Source organism: Carassius carassius, chromosome 4, assembly GCF_963082965.1.
Source record: "Carassius carassius chromosome 4, fCarCar2.1, whole genome shotgun sequence".
Taxonomy (NCBI): domain Eukaryota; kingdom Metazoa; phylum Chordata; class Actinopteri; order Cypriniformes; family Cyprinidae; genus Carassius; species Carassius carassius.
In genome coordinates, this window is record NC_081758.1 from 14,097,841 (window position 1) to 14,116,114 (window position 18,274).

Below are 18,274 nucleotides of genomic sequence, written 5' to 3' on the forward strand. Positions count from 1 at the left end.
TTGAGCCATATTTGAATGAAAGGGTCATCTGAATGGCTGCCTAGCACAGGCACCAGTTCATTCTCCACTTAGCTGACTGCAAATAACATCCTGTTGCTTCCAACATTGCTGCCATTTAACATCTGATTCATGGCTTGGATAAACACAAATGGAATAAAGTTTAAAAGTCATGTCTGATTTCTGTTCAAAGAAACAAATTTCATGGATTTTTGGGATAGTTTTTGATTTCCTACCTCGGTATATCTCAGCTGTAGAAGAAGGGAATGTGTGGATAGACAAAATGAGCTTCCCCTTCCAATGAACCACCTTATTCTCACAACATGAAGCCAAACACCAGCTCTGACTCAGAGACTGTAACCTTAGCTGACTTTAAACAAGTATTTCTGTGGTGAAGATTATAAGGTTTGGAGTCTCTTCTCTATCACTGGATACAGGGGTTGAGGTTCATTCAAAAAAGAAAATCTGATGTCTACGAAAAGTAAAAGAAAAATATTATAGTTTTGGATATAATACATTGATTCAAACATTTTGATCCAATTTAGATGTAGTCATTACACAGAAATGACACACTTAACTACTGTGTATTATTATGATTACTACAGTGGGTATACAAAAGAACCCCCCCCCCTTTACAATAATAACTTTTTGTTGCTTTGCAGACTGAAATGAAGACAGACACATTTTTTGTTTATCACTGAGTTGGAAAAAGGATCACCCCCTTGTGTCAGTATTTTGTTAAACCACCTTTTGCTTTAATTGCAACCTTTAGTCTGTTGGGATATAGTCTCATGCTCGGGTGTCACCCCCCAGACCGTTGGCTAAACGTCTGATGCATAGTGTATAGAATCTTTAAAATATGTGCGAGAGTTTTACACACCGGTCTGTTATTGTTGCAACATTTGCTCACCCCGAAATGTGACGATGAATGAAACAAACTGTGATTGGTTGTTTGATATGTCGGTCAAATGTCCTCATGGGCGGGCCTTGACCAATGAAAGTTGCCATAAATTCCAGACCTTCAGCCGTCAGTGGGGATACGTCTCTACTAACTTTGCAATATTTGCCCACGCTTCTTTGCGGAGCAGCTCAATTTCAGTTCAATTTGATGGTGACTGTGGACTGCAGTCTTCAAGTCATTCCACAGATTTTCAGTGGGGTTTAAGTTTGGGCTTTGACTGTGCAAGGATTTTCACCCTTTTCTCCTTCAACCACTGTGTGCTCAGTTTTGTTGTGTGCTTTGGGTCACTGTCATGTTGCAAGGTAAACCTTCTTCCCATTGACAACTCTCTGGTAGAGATCTCAAGAATTTGATCCTGACAAGTGCTCAAGTCCCTGCTGCAGAGAAACAGCCCATAACAGGATGTCATCACCTCCATGCTTTACTGGAGGAATGGTGTTATTTCAATGGTGAGCTGTCTTGGATTTCCACCAGACTAATCATCAAATCTTCAAAGTGTGTTTTGGCAAAGCTCAGTCATGACTGCATGTGGCCTTTTTGAGGAATGGCTTTTTCCTTGCATCCCTCCCATACAAGCCACATTTGTGAAGAATGTATGATATTGTTTTCACATGCACACAATGACCACTCTTTGTCAAATTTCTGCAATTGCTTCAGAGTTGCTGTAGACCTCTTGGTTGTCTCTCTGACCAGTTTCCTCTTGGCTCTTTCATCCAGTTTAGAGCGAAGTCCTGATCCAGGGAGGGTCTGTTTTGTACCAAATACTTTTCACTTCTTAATTCACTTCACTGTGCTTTTAGGCATTTATAAAGCCTTTTAATTTTTTTTGTATCCATCTCCTGACTTGTCCCTGTCCACAACTTTCTCCCAGAGATCTTTTGACAGTGCCTTGCTACACATAGTTGATTGTTTGCTTCAGTTGCACTACCAAGGACTGAAATGCTCCAGGAAAGCTCTTTTCATGCTGAGTAATCAAAATGAGAACAGCTGATCACAGTTGATAGTCAAATGGCTTTGTATGCTATTGAGAAGGTTTACAAGTCATTTTAGGGATGAGGGGGTGATCAGTCATCCTGTTTTTTTATATATATATATACTCGATTTCCCTGACATGCTGGTTATATTTTCACTTGGATGTTATAAGTTGCACTAAATAAATAAAGCTGGATAAAATAAAAACTCTGGCTGTCTTCATTTCAGGCTGCAAAGCAACAAAATGTGATTATTTTAAAGGGTGGTGACTCTTTACTATACCCACTGTATTGTATAGCAAGGAAATGCCAATTCAAAGGTGGATTCACATAATCATGTTCCACTGCATTGTCGGTAGGTTGTCATATAAGCAAAAGTGCTTAATGCTGCACAAGTTATCTAGATATTGTGGTGTGAACAAAAATAATCTCTGCTTTAATTTAATGGAATGTAACATCTAAGCTCTAAAAGGATTTCCCCAAGGATATCTACACTCCTCTACAGTTCAGCAAACAGAATATAAAGTATTTAAACTTTATACATGGTAAATGCATTAACAGTTTATCAGAGTCTAACTCTGGCCAACCACAAACATATTTCACTTTAAGTGGTCAAAACACTGTGCTGTGAATTAATGATTTCATACAGATCTAAAGTTCAGCCAAAAAATAAGAGCTGGTAGCCATATATTTAGCCAGACATGTTCCAACATACTGTAATTGCTTAACTTATGTAGTAATGAATATTGCATTTATTATTTACTAACTCATTAAAAATTAATATATTTGTTACTGAATTGAATGTTTACATCAATAATACACTCACAACTGTAGGTCTAATCATTTTAAAATGTTGAAATCTTCCAGATGTGAGGCATCCAAGTGTTATCTTTATAGCAAAATTTCTATTAGGGTGGTCTTCATGAGGGGGAGGCATCCGCCTATGATAGAGGGGAGTTTGCACTCTGATCCTTGTAGAAACTCGTTCTTATGACTGACTGAGCTGCCTGACATGAAGTTAGTGACAACAAATCTGCAGCGCAGACTCATGGAGTCCAGCTGTTTCAAAATAATGTTCAAATAACAGTATTTATTCTGTACTGGTAAGTTTTTTTTAATGTTGATTCTTTTAAAGCCAGAATCATTTATCGGTCCAAGCCTTCTACATCATAAATGAATTGTTACATTTTTTTTTCCTTCTTTCAATGTGCGGGCAGCTTTACTAAAAATTATACTTGATAAAATCATAGATCTGGATAGTGGAAGTAAAATGTCATCAGAATAAAACTCTTGATAAACATTCACAGCATTGCAACTGATAGTTGTTAATAGCATCTTTTCTTTCTCCAAACGATGTCAAGGTAAAGCTGTTGAGGTAGATACAGCCTAACCTCAGCTGAGGAGTGTTTGTGTGTTCAGCATAAGAACCTACTGTTTCATCTAAATCGCACATACATAAACACACAGTATTTGGCAACATTTTCCATCGCAGATAAGGCTTCTGCAGTAGTAAACTGGCAGTCAGCCACGATCTCTGTGTGGTCACACACACACATCCAAGACTTCCATAAGTCTTACAAATAAATCTACTTGTGGCTTAACCACGACATAACCTAAGGGAACTCAGTTTTAAGAAAACTCATGATTTTCACACATGTATCAAGCCCAGAATTCAATCACCAGCACGGTAGAAGATTACAATAACACCATAATTGAACTGAATATCAACAATCATGAGTCACAGTTAATAAGTCAAGAACAGAGACAGCATAATATATGAAGTGATATGGAGAAAGAGAGACCCGGGAGACTGAGGAAGTGCTGGAGGACAGCGAGATAAAGCAGACTGTTGTTTTACCGTCTCTGCAGTTAAAGCTGGCTGAAATGAAGAAAACTTTGAAATGGAAATGCAATAGAAAGTTTATTCCCTGGGGTGGATTGTGGACATGTAACACACAGATAATCTCTTTTTCTACCACACTGACTTTGATCCGTATTGTGCAGGATTGTAGAAAGTGTCAGTAGTGTAGTTGAAAAGAGGGAATTGAAGCCCAGCCCTCACACTGATATGCAAGGCATCAGAGAAGAGATGGGCATGTTAACATTTCATTAAAAAAAATTATAATAAAATGATTATATTCTATTTTATGCCTCTATTATATTCTGGTCTCTAAACAAGTCTTCTGTGCCTCCTTCAAAGTAAATTCTTTAATTGTATTGCCTGCAAGATGAAAATCGCAAATCTTCTGAACAAGCAACATGACTGATTTGAGGTATCATTCATGTTCGTAGCAAAAAAATGTGTAGTGGGACAAGTCTACGTTTACTCAAATGTCTAAACATAAGTATGAACAACAGTAAAATGGTGCTTGCTATTTCTGAGATGCTCTGAGTTAGTTTGCCTTGACATGATATACACACACAGCGGTGATGAAGAGCGATGAGATCCAGACAAGTGTGGATAAAAGCTTCATTCATCATCCAACTTCCATTTACCCCCTACAGCTGCACGCTGATACTGGCCACAACTGTGAGTGAAACCGCAAAACAGAGCCAAAGAGAAAAACGAAAGGATGGATAACAGACAGAACAAACAAAATATCTAGAATAAAAAGAGATAATGTAGGAAATAACAAAAAGACACAGAGTAACTGTATTAGACAGTTAAACAGAGTCCACACAAACAAACATATACAATGACAATACAACAGATCTACAGCACAGTGATATGTTAGTCAGACCTGTGTCCGGAGCTTCCACCCGGGTTTCCTGGTTCCCCATGACTGCTACACGCTGCTCCACAGAAGACGCTAATCCATCAGAGCAGAGCTCCGACACACCTGACAGAGCACGCTTGCTTCACTGCTGCCCGTGCGTATGAGACAAAGACAATGACAGAGGTGTTTGTCCTTCTCCTCTCGTCCTGCCGGTTGTGAATCAGCAGCCAGACAACATTCCTGCTGACTGTCAGTCTGTCCCAGTATTCCCTCAGCCTTCTCATTCACTTGTTCGGTCTCTCCCTCTCAGCGTCATGCAGCAGGAGTGTATTCAGTGTGTTATTAGTTGTGTCTCTGTTTTGGGGGTGTGGCCTGCTTTTGTCATATATTTGCTCCTCCTCCAGCTAAAGCATTAAAATTAAAGCAAGCAACTCCCTTTTTTATCTTGCACTGTCTCTCCTTCGCTTTACCTCTGTCTTCAGAAATGAATAGTATGTTGGACTGATGAAGAGGAACAGATCGAAAGAAATGGAGGAGAGGATGTACTAAGTCTCCTTCCACATGTGAACTTTTCTGACCTCATTCATCTGCTCTGTAGCAGAGGATACTGGGTAATACACTGAGACACACATGTGCTGAACACACCGTGTTTTTGTCTTTGATTGCTGCATTATCACAGTATAGGAGATTAGAGCTCTCTAGTTAGATTGATCCATTTTTTTTCTGTTCTCAGTAGGAGGCATGAAAAATGTAATGTGTTATTTTCTTTAGCTCCTTCCCTCCCCCACATTCTCTATTCATGTAAAATGCATACGAGTTAAATATTCATGTTAGGAAAAAACATGTCATCTTTGCCTGAACCTGTCTGTCGCAGGCTTGACTATAGACAGAATGCACATCCCTGTTGCTCATTTCATCTCATTTTCATCTTTTTTTTCTCAGCAGCAAATGATATGATCAGCATAAACATTTGCGTTAAAGCTGTTTTAAAAATCATTTGCGTTAAGGCTGATTTAAAAATAATACAATTCAGTTTTTGGGTTTGTCTCTCCTTTATCTTAATGACAGCAGTACTTACGCTGAATGAACTCGACAAGTTTTGATCAAACCTGTTGATCATGTTCTCCAGCATGATTTGAGATGATGAAGTTCTTTGTTTCAAGAAAAACTGACTGTCTGCCCAGAAAGTCACTTGATCAATGTCACTTATTTAATTAGTGACCAGAAATATTACATGTGCAGTATATTAAATATTTATAAATAATATTTGCATCATTAAATTATTTGTAAAATAAACCCAGATGACTGGCTTCCTGGTTCTTATGAAGCTACTTACCAAATCAATAAATAAACAGGCATGAAATATTGATTTGAGTTATTTTATTATGTGAGAAGCAAGAGACTGTAGTGTGATATGAGACACATGGAAGCGTGAATTATTAAACTTGTTAAAGGGAGAGTGAATAATTATATTACTATTTCGTATTGTTCTTTTTGTCATTCTTTCAAATTTACTGAGGTTATATAAAGCCTCTCCACCCTTGGTAAATAGCTCCAGTTCTAATCTGCACACCTGTAGCTCGCTCACATTCACAAACAGAGGCCGAACAAAGCCTCTGTAAACTACAGCTGAGCTGATCTGTGCCCACCCAGACCTCTCACGGCCTCACCTCACTGACCGTACACCACCAGAGACCAAGTACTGTTAGACATGAAAGGAACGTTCCAGGTTGACCGTTGTTGTTACTGTAAAATGATTTATAGGCATTGCAAGGATCTCTGCTATCAGTTCATGCTGTACATTTTAAATGACAATTTGCTACCTAAATTTCTAGAATGAAATAAAAGAGAACTGCATTTATTAAACATAGAAATCTTTTGTAACATTACAAATGTCTTTACTGTCCATTTTAAACAATTTAATGCATCCTTGGTAATTAAAAGTACCAATTTCTTTCAAACTAATTTTTTTTTTTTTGAACAGTAGTATTTTTACAGGATTTATTTTGTAGAAGGGTAACACTCTACCCACACTCAAGAGAGATTAACATGGCAGCTCTGCTTAATTAACCATCAACGTCAGCTGAGCCAGACTGTGAGTCTGAACTCCTGTAAGCTGGCGACGTGGAACAGGGTGACAATGCACTATTCACACATACTCTAAATCCACAACACTGAGTCATACACTTAATACGTCTCACAGTGTCATAAGCGCTATTACATCCAGACTAACTGCCCATGTAATGGCAACTGATACAGCATCACAGAGCTTTGTGAGGTGTTGTGTACTGGAAACTGAATAAATGGGAGTGTTAATGAAATCGAATGACATGTGACCTTAAGCACATTGTTGTCCACTAACACATGCATTTTATTTATAGAAGAGAGACCAAGTGCTTCTCACTTCATTGCACTTTGGAAACCTAACAGCAAAGGAAAGCTTCATTTAAATATTGATGAGGCCCTGTGGCTGGCTAAGGTGATGTGAGTTGTCTTGTCACATACTGTATCATAGGCTGATAAGGTTCTTACTGCTTGCCTCAAACTGTATTTCCAACACACTCATAGCAATTCGTAACTAGGGTTGCAAAAGGGTGGAACATTTTCAGTACATTTCCAAAAAAAAAAGGGAATATTAAAAAAAAAAAAAAAAAAATCTGGAAAGTTTCCCAAATTTCTGTAATATTTCCAAAATTTACTGGAAATTGTCCAACTAACTATTTTATATTTTGGCGAATTGGTAGCTACTTCATGTGAATGTTACATCCCACTAAGGGTTAAGTTTTTATTTTACAAAAAATTACTCTTTCCATAAGCATTCATTTAAAATTGCCTACTCCAAAAGTTTTCTCATGAGATCAGGCTGATATTTCAGAGTGTTTAAAGTGTGCGTTTCATTTTCATGATTTCTGTTAACTACTTATTTTACTGCAATTAACTATTAAACATTCAGAAATATATATTACAATAATACCATAAAAATGAATAAACCTTTGTTACCATTGTTTAGCAATTTTTAACAGCTATTTTCTTGTGGCACTTGTTTAAATGCAAAATCTCAGATTTATTTTAAGTGTCCAATTTAGATTTTTAAGGGCAGCTGATGTGTATCATGTTATTTATCAATGAAAGAAATGTTTACAAGAACCACACACCAAATAGTTATGGTATTTCTTGGTTAGCAGCTAAGAGGTACTATATCGTAAACTATAAGAGAAAATATGAAAAATGACAAGCTGACACCAAGCCAAATGTTTAGCAAACAGTTCTGATATTTTGCTAAAATAAATGCAGCTTTGACGAAAATAAGAGACTTCTTTAAAAATATAAAAAATATTGAAAACCAATCTAAAACTTTTAAACTTTGGTGTATTTCAGGTAAAGAATTTGGGAATATTTAAAAAATGGTAAGCCACAGAAGATTCTTTTTATTCCACATAAATGTCATGAGGGTGATGTGAATAATGGCACAATGTCACAAAATTCTGCTCTATTTTTCATGATCTTATTCACCTCACTAATTGAGCTCATTAGCACCTCCTTTGCCTACAGATACAACAACTAGCCGAGCATCACATGAATTACAAAGAGATCTGCTACACCCTGATGCTGTATTGTACCACAGAGCCAATCCCGCAGAAGTGATGCAGACAGGCAGCATTCCTGTTCAACACAATGTCTAGCTTGCATCTTTTTTTCCCATGTGTGGAATGTTGACAAAAGACGAATTATTAATATCAGACTCCATCAATCCAGTCCAACAAGTTAAATATGCCATCGACCCCAACAATGTTCACAGAGAACACATGCACTCTTTGCACTCTACAAAAACACAATGCCTCATTTCACATTTCTCAAATACAATCCAATCAGAAGCAAATTAAACCCTGTTTTATGGTTCTGGAGGGTAAACCATGTTATATTCAATATTATATCAGTTTTGGATTGTGTTAATTTCTGCTGAGAACACAAATCATCGGTTTTATTCTTGTAGTACAGTTCAAGTCCAATGAGTGATCTTTTACACAAATATATAGTTAAATATTGAATTGCCATCACCCACACACAATAGAGGCTGTCCATAAACCAACTGATGCAATAAAAACAAACTCAGAGTCAGAACTAATGCATCGCAGAACAGGAAATGAATCAAAGGGCTCTTCATTTTCATTGAACGGTGTCCTGGCGCCCTCTAGAGGTGTTCAGCTGCATTCTCAAGAGCTGTGCAGGGATTTCATTCCAAGACATTAAAGAGATAGTTCCCTTAATAGTTTATAGCTCCTACCCAGAAATGAAACGTATTTCATTATTTACTCATCCTCGGGTTGTTTTAAACCTGTATGACTTTCTTTCTTCTTCAGATCATAAAACGAGTTACAGTTTGGTTACAAACATTCTTTTAAAATATGAGATTCGAAACTATCCCTTTAACATTTTATGAAAATGATGTTGTCATATTGATGTCTATCATGTATCATGTTTGCTGTGTTTGTCAATCCCCAGAGCTACTCATGCAACTAAAATGAGATCGTTTTGATTTGTTTTTTTTATCATATTTCTTATACTGGGAGAGTGCATACTGTGTAAATATCTTTATTGTGAAAAATCGACATTTGAAATATAAAGTATTCCATCCAAACAATACTTACCAATTAAGATATAAGTTAAGAGGCTAAATATTATTCAAAATGTAATAAAAAAATAGTATTATTATAAATTATTATTAAAGGGACAATATGTAACTTTTTAGGTATTTTATTATCTAAAATCAATATTTTTATTCAGAAATATGCCCTCAATGGTGTACAAATACCTATGCCAATGTTTAAACTAATCCTCGTAAATGAAGAATTTATTATCTTTATATACATGGGACGGGTAGGCCGACGGAGGCTTCCATGTAGTTCCGCCATCTTGCAAAACTATAATAGCAGAGAGGGACAAAAAGTACTAAGCCAACGCGTTTCCACAACGCGTTTTCGGTCAGAGCCAGAAACGCAGGTGCAGAGCAGTGAGAGGCGCTTGAAACTGCACCGGCAAGTTTAAAAGTCTGGATTGCATTCTTATTATGGAACATACATATGCCGCGCCACAGGAGAAGAAAACATCGTCGCCAAAACGAAGTGCTATTAGAAGACATCCTGTCAAAGCTTTTTGGTACATATCGCCTACCGTAGATGCAACACGCATTTGAAAAAGCGAGGAGCTGGAGAGCAAAATTAGTTTGAATGCAAAATACAATTTCACCACTAGATGGGAGTAATTTCTTACTTACAGTCCCTTTAAATAACTTCAGTAATTGCGGAGTAGTTTTATGACTGCACACTATTAGGAAATGAGTTTTATGAGACTGTGTGTAAGATGTAAAATCCTACTTGAAGTGCTGCGTGGTCTGTTGTCTGAAAGTTCAGAGATGGCTCCTGTGGTGACGGTCTTCTTTATTCGGGACACTGAAGACCCTGAACCCTGAACAGGTTTAGCCAGAGTATCATCACTGCTCGCTCTTTTTATCTAAACACAAAAAAATTAGGACCGTCAGTGAAACAGATGATAATCTAATTATTAATATGATGGCATATAATTCTGATCGGTCCAACGCAATAACGAAATCTGAGCAGGTCTAAAAACTGAAATGGTTGATGCTGCACTTTACACTTTGGAAAAGTTATATATATTTTTTTAATATGAGCAGGCCTACAAGCTGGGATTGGTAATGCTGCACTGTAATCATAGTTATTTATTTATATTTTTCCATTATATTTTATTATATGATATTGGTTTGAGACTGAGAGTATTTTATTTAGTGGAGAACTTTGCAGCAGTATTTTTTTTATTTATTATTCTTTTTTTATTTTATATATATTTTATTAAAAAGTATTTAAAAAAAAAAAAAGTGTAAACAAATTGTAAAAAAAAGTTTATAGTAATAAACAACCTGCAGTTTAATGTTTGCATTTCTTTCCCTTGCTGTACCGAAAATGAACCAAACCGTGACTTTAAAACCGAGGTACATACTGAACCGTGATTTTTGCGTACCGTTACACCCCTATAAAAAATTATATATATATATTAAATATCTCAATTAAAAAATCTCAATTTTTTTTTTTTTTTACACAGAACATGTGCTGTGTCAGTTTCCCATCACTCCCACTTCTCATCCATTCTACTGGCGTATTAGATTAGTGTTACAACTCACCTTGCTGAGTCGCAGATCAGAGGCAATGGTGCTGGATGATCTAGAGGTCTTCATTCCAATGTTGCTGGAGTATGTGCTTTGGGAGCTGGTGGTAGACAGCTTTGCACGCTCCGGGGCTCCCATCCTGGGCAGTGCCGCCTTGGCAGTGCCCCCTTTCAACATGGTCTTCTCAGTTCACAACTCTCACTACTTGTTCTGTGGACAAAGCAACAAGAGGAAGCAGAGGTTCAGAGTTAGATGGTTGAGTTCAGATTATAATACAGGAAATAGTTGAATCCTGATGGGATTGCTGAATACAAACATTTAAAACAATTTAGATTCAGAAGAATCAGAACACCCATCAATAGAACACACAAATTCTGTATTCTTGCATGTATGTTTAAAAAAATGTTTTAGTTTACTTAATAATAAAGCATTCATCTGTCAATAAGAGTGTATGCCAAGACAGACGTCTGCTACCCAACCCAAGCCAGACCAAAAAAAAGAAGCTGTTTTTTGGTTTTACCTTAGGGTTTGCATTGATTTGGATTTGAAATGAATTAAAGTTAATAAAAATCTATTAAAATATATTATTTTAATGTTATTAAATTACCATGTCTGTGGGAAATGTGTATCTAGGACTACTTGCTAATAGAGGAAAATTCAGAGAGTGATTTCAAGTTTTCTATAAAAATTTCACAGCGCTGTTTGGATCAGATTGTGGTTTATTTATTTCCGAGATTCAATGTAGTGGTCTTTAAATCATTTAGAATTCTGCAAGTTTTCAATCAAGAAAAACTAAAAAGAGTAGCAAAGTAATCTGCAAGGAATAACCTCCCAGCAGGATCATTCAATTGATATCATCTTAAAGCAAGTAAAAGTGAGGCAATTTAGAAGGAGAGAGATAAGGAGGAGAAGGAGAAAAATGAAAGACACAACTTAAATATAAATCTATAAATCTGAAGAAGGTGTCACGGTTGGTAAACCGTGATCTCTGGGTTTTGCACTTTGTGGGTGAAGTATGTGTGTTACGCGTCAGCACTGATTAGTTTGTGGGCGTCTCCATTAATTGTCATCAGCAACAGCTGTCACTCATTACTCATCCCTATATTTTGGCTTGTCTTGTGTTCGTGAGAGCGTTGTTTCATGTTTGTGACCTGTGCTTTGCTTTCTTGTGTGTTTCTGCGTTGGATATCCTTGTCCCCCCGGAACCCCGTCCACTCTACGCAACCCACCACCAAGCAACACCACTAACCTTCGGCTCCCTTCCCCGCAGTTCCTGTGTCACCCTCTCCTGCTGCCAACTCACCTCCGCCTTCCGGATTCGTCATTCATCACCACCATCTTGGACTGTGCATTCCTCCCAGCGTTATTTGTGTCCCAGTATTGTATTGTTTCATTGTCTTCATTAAATTACCTTAACCTCGCATTTGCTTCCTGCCACTCCTTCACCCCAGTCGTTACAGAACGCTCTCACCAAACATGGAAGCAGCGAGCACCACTTAACTGTCTGAATTCATTCACCACAGCGTCAACCGCATGGATCAGCAGCAGGAGAGCATCGTGAACACCGGACGTGTGATCCAAACGCTGGTGACACAGGTGTCCGAGCTCACCCAGCAGATTCATCAACTCACCTCTCCCACTGCACCGCCCGTCCCACGGGAGACCTCCCAGGACCACTTCCGGCCAGAGCCGCGACTTCCGGCGCCAGAGAGTTACTCCGGTGAGCCAAACTTTTGCAAGACTTTCCTTAACAAATGTTCAATGCATTTTGCATTGCAGCCCCGCACCTTCGCGACAGAGGAGTCCAAGGTTGCGTTTGCTCTTACCCTACTCTCCAGCAGGGCCGCCTTATGGGGGACGGCGGTGTGGGAGAATCAACATCCGTGTTGCGCCTCGTTCCACTACCTCTCCGAAGAGATGAAACGGGTCTTCGATCGAGCTGCGGCTGGCAGGGCGGCCGCTCACCAGCTCTCAGACCTTAAACAAGGAAAATCATCAGTGGCGGACTATTCCATTCAGTTCCGCACCCTGGCGGCCGCGTGCCAGTGGAACAAGGCGGCACAGTAGGATCGATTCCTGCATGGGCTGGCCGACCGTGTTCAGAAGGAAATCTACCTCCTCGAGCTGCCCCCAACGCTCAACGGCCTAATTGACCTGGCACTCCGGGTAAACGCTCGGATTATCCGCCTGGGTAGACAAGTCAGTCCTACACGCCATTACGTCGAGAGAGCAGCGGAGGTCCCAAGGACTATGTTTATATTGCGGTGGCTCGGAGCATTCCATCTATTCATGCCCGGTAAAAGAGTCAGCCCGGTAGTAAGTTTGAGGCTACTATCGGGTGGGATCTCCGCCGGGAAGTCCTCAACCACATCATCGACTCTCCTTCGGGTGAAACTGCGGTGGGAGAATCACACTCACGACTGTCACGCCCTTCTGGACTCTGGGGCCGAAGGTAATTTCATTGACTCTCTCCTTGCACGTCACTTGAACCTTCCTGTCCTTCCTGTGTCTCATCCCATCCATGTCACCGCACTCAATGGCCAGGAACTGCCACACGTCACCCACTACACTGAACCCATAACTCTGCTCACCTCAGGCAACCACAGTGAAACCATATCCTTTTACCTCATGGACTCCCCTGTAGCTCCCATTGTTTTAGGTCACCCCTGGTTAATCAAACATAATCCATGAGTGGATTGGGGTTCCAACACAGTCACCTTGTGGAGTGAAAGTTGTCATGAGTCTTGTCTGGTTTCTGCTTGTCCTGTTGTGCCTGTTTCTGTCGTTCAGAAAGAGACCATGGTGTTATCAAACATGCCCGCAGAGTACTTGGACCTGAAGGAGGTGTCCAGTAAGTCCCTTGCTGCTTCTCTTCCTCCGCATCGTCCCTATGACTGTGCTATAGATTTACTATAAGCTTTACTCTCTTTCTATTCCGGAGAGGGATGCCATGTAGAAATACATTTCTGATTCCTTGGCATCGAAGTTCATCCGCCCTTCCTCTTCTCCAGCGGGGGCAGAATTCTTTTTTTTGGGTAAGAAGGATGGTTCTTTGAGACCTTGTATTGACTACTGAGATCTGAACAACATCACGATAAAGAACACCTATCCGTTACCATTGATGTATTCAGCTTTTGAGAGGTTACAGGGAGCATCCGTATTCACAAAATTGGATTTACGTAACGCTTATCATTTGGTCCGCATCAGGAAGGGGGATGAATAGAAAACCGCCTTTAACACCCCTAGGGGGCACTTTGAATATTTGGTGATGCCGTTCGGGCTCTCCAACTCACCAGGGGTTTTCCAGGCACTTGTTAATGACGTGTTGAGAGACATGGTAGATCAGTTTATATATGTTTACCTGGATGACTTACTGATTTTTTCTTCATCTCTCCAGGAACATGTTCAACACGTCAGATGAGTGCTCCAGAGATTACTCGAGAATGGGCTTTTTGTCAAGGCGGAGAAATGCGTATTCCATGCACAGTCTGTCCCCTTCCTAGGGTATATCGGCTTGTCCGAGGGAATACGTATGGATCCTGACAAGGTTAAGGCTGTGATAGATTGGCCATCTCCAGATTCCCGTAAGGCCCTACAGCGGTTTCTGGGGTTCGCCAATTTCTATCGACGTTTCATTCATAATTTCAGCCAACTAGTCTCACCTTGTCAAACCCGATTCTTTGTCATGTCTTTTTGATCCCTCCGCCCGCCCGGTGTCTCCCGAGTGTATTTTACCTGAGAAAATAGTCGTCTCAGCACTCGTATGGGAGGTCGAATCGAAGGTCAAGACGACCTTAGAAGGGGTAACACCTCCGCCCGGTTGCCCACCGAATCGTTTATTTGTGCCAGAAGAGTTACGGTCCGAACTTATTCAGTGGGGTCACTGCTCTAACGTTGCTTGTCATCCAGGGATAAGCCGAACCAAGGGGTTAGTTAAACAACGATTCTGGTGGCCACTTATGGCTCGTGACGTCCATGATTTTGTTTTGGCTTGCTCAGTTTGCACCAGTGGTAAGTCGTCTAACCGGCCTCCTGATGGGCTTCTTCAACCGCTGTCTGTCCCTTCAAGACCCTGGTCACATATCGCACTAGATTTTGTTACCGCCCTCCCGCCCTCTAATGGCATGACGGTTGTTTTGACCGGTTCTCGAAGGCGGCACATTTCATTCTCTTGCCCAAATTAACGACAGCCAAGGAGACAGCGGTCACTGTCCTAGATCACGTCTTTCGGTTACATGGCTTCCCGGTAGACGTGGTTTCTGACAGGGGATCCCAATTCATATCCAAATTTTGGAAAGATTCGGGTTATCATCCCCAGAGTAACGGGCAGTCTGAGCGAGCCAACCAAGATTTAGAGAGAACGTTGCAATGTTTGGTCTCCAAGAATCCTTCTTCCTGGAGCCAACAACTCTCTATGGTGGAGTACGCTCACAATTCCTTACCAGTGTCAGCCACGGGCCTCTCTCCATTTCAGTGCAGCTTAGGTTACCAGCCACCAGCTTTTCCTAGTCTCCAAGCATTTGTCCAGAGGTGCCACCGCACCTGGACCAGAGCCCGCGAGACTCTGCTCCGGATGAGGGAGCGCACGAAGGCCAAGGCCGATCGCCACCGGTCAAAGCCTCCCGTTTACGTCTTGGGTCAAAAAGTGTGGCTTTCTACGAACAATATTCCTCTCCGTTCCATTTCGAACAAATTAGCTCTCAAATTCATTGGCCCGTTTACTATCACCAAGATCATTAGTCCGGTGACAGTCCACCTCAAACTACCTCCAGCATACAGGAGGATACATCCCGCCTTCCATGTGTCCAAAATTAAACCCGAGTTTTATTCACATATTAATCCGCCTACCCCGGTTCCCCCGCCGCTGCGTCTCGTAGATGGTGAACCGACCTATTCGGTTAATCGTATTCTGGACTCGAGACGGAGGACCACTTACCTTCGGCTCGCTTCCCCGCAGTTCCTGTGTCACCCTCTCCTCATTCCAACTCACCTCTGCCTTCCGGATTCATCATTCATCACCACCATCTTGGACTGTGCATTCCTCCCAGCGTTATTTGTGTTCCCAGGTTGTATTGTTTCATTGTCTTCATTAAATTACCTTAACCTCGCACTTGCTTCCTGCCACTCCTTCACCCCAGTCGTTACAGAAGGTTCCTTTGACTGTCCTATTGTTAATTATTCTAGTAATCAAATGCCCCATCAGAGACCCAACATCTTCAGTTCAGATCTCTAAAACTATTAATGCACACGGACCGAGTGATTTAAAGTCAATGTGGAAATCTATTAGTGAACAAAGTAGAGGAAATGTGAGAGGAGCGGACAGGTGGCCATTGACTGAAATTGACATGAGTTCTCTTCAAAACAGAGAGGGTGAGGAAGCTAATGTGTTCTGCAGAGAGCTGAGCATATACCCTTGTGGGCTGCTCTTATTGATTTAAATGATGATGGGGTGCAAATGCACACAGGCCCAGCCATTAACAACGTCCCAAGAGATATGTAATGAGAAACATACGAACAGCAGAACCTTAAGACTCTTCCTACACTTTGCTCCATCTTTCACCCTCTATATTCTTATCTTCCCATTCACAATAAACAGCAATTAATGGCCTAATATTTAAGTATAACTTGAACTCTTCAGCTCACTTTATGAGTGTTACTATTATAGTGACCTGTTGCCAATCAAATTGGTGTCTGATCTCTAACTCTGATCTCACATCTTAAGGCTGAAATACACTACAAGACTTTATCAAATCTAAACAGATTTGCAAACACTAGACATCAGGAAAACTGGGTATCATACATAAAGCCACCGATGATCCTACACTATCAGACTTTCAATTCATTACAAACACAACCATCTAGGAGATTAGAACAATATACTATCTAAAATTGGTTCAAACTATCAAACATGTCTGATATCTTCCAATTAGACTGTCTTCATCTACATCCACATTAGGGATGTTAAATTTGGTTATTTTTCCTAATTGACATCCGACGCTCGTTAACCGATTATTAACCATTAACTGACAAGATTAATTTAATTTAACTAAATTAGGATGGATAAGTGTTTGTGACCCGTTAAAAATACTAACATTTGTTTCCCGGGGATTCATTTTACAGTTGCTGTTCCCCAGTGACTTTATTTTTTTTTTCCTACTATCAAAGTCAGTGGGGACCAGCAACTATTTGGTTACCCACATTCTTAAAATATCTTCTTTTGTGTTCAACAAAACAATAAATAAAAGTTATTAAATAATAACAGATTTTTAATTATTGGGTGAACTATCCCTTCAATGACAAGCGGCAGTTTAATACTGTCCCTTTAAGAGATGAAAATTAGAAAAGTAGATTTTTGTTTGTATATGCTGTTAAATTTAAATCTTAAGGAAAAAAATCGGAATCTGCATAAATCAGTTATCGGCAGATCACACTAACAAAAAAATCGGAATTGGCCAAGAAAATTACAATCGGTGTATCTCTAGTTTCAATAACAGTTCATTTGTCCTGAAGCTTATCGATACTCCGGTATCGACCCAACTCACCCATTCATACTCACTGGACTTGGACTCTTTATAAGTTGGTCATCCTGCTACCCTTATCTCTTGGTGGTCTCCTTAGTCTGTGTATCCGCTGAGGTGTGTATGGAGCACACGAGGAGCTACTACTCAGAGGCACAGCTTATTCACCTTGTCACATTGTTCATGTTTGCTCCTAAAGTTTTGTAATAAACTTTAACATTTGTTTACTGCAATTGAGTCCTCCATTTGTCTGAAGCCTAACACTTATAGGTTCCAGGGTGACAAAAACCCATACATAACAAGCCACCTAAAAATAGAGCATCACTGCATGTCATTGTTGCATTAGTTATGTCTTGTGTATTTACATCTTTGTATTGCAGTCAAAATTTCAGCCTGAGTGACTTTAACGTTTTATCCTTGCTGTCAATAGCCTACAAAAACTACATCAGCAGTTTGCAGCACAGGAGAGGTTAGCACGCTTCGCTCTAATAGCTTTCAAACAGACCGTGACACTGGCACAGAACATGTACAGTTATCTAAAGATAATCTTCAGTTTGCCCATTAAAAACAGGTTGCTCGCTCATGATGCTGTCCCATATAAAGCAACCCAATTTGAAATCCACCATCCCAAAAGCAAGGAGGAAAAAGCAACCTAAACTTCTATGAGCAGGCTTTAATGTGAACCTAGCAGTAATGTCAAACATTTGACACCCTTCACCACTATTTTGCAGACAATTCACTACGGAAAAATAAATGTCCTCTCCATATACTGCACTTTCAAAAATATGCTTTTGCTAATCAAATCGATTCCTGAAATCTGTGACAATATCCAGTGCTATTGGGCAATATTACAAAATAAAAAAGCAAACTACAGCCTCTATGGTTTCCAGCACAGCTATAATGGGATATGGGATATGGGATATCGGTCA

General features: G+C 39.9%; 1 protein-coding gene across 5 annotated transcripts in view; it reads right to left on the minus strand.

Moving 5' to 3' along the window:
* The window catches only part of LOC132136591 (cytospin-B-like), a 137,104-nt gene that overhangs the window by 72,514 nt on the left and 46,316 nt on the right, over positions 1–18,274 (minus strand). For all 5 annotated transcript variants that reach the window (XM_059547251.1, XM_059547255.1, XM_059547253.1 and 2 more), the window contains exons 2-3: positions 10,843–11,037; positions 10,022–10,157 (exon numbers count right to left, since the gene is read on the minus strand). In XM_059547251.1, coding sequence (XP_059403234.1) covers positions 10,022–10,157; positions 10,843–11,004 — 298 coding nt within the window. In that variant the 5' untranslated portion in view covers positions 11,005–11,037. The remainder of the gene's footprint in view (positions 1–10,021; positions 10,158–10,842; positions 11,038–18,274) is intronic.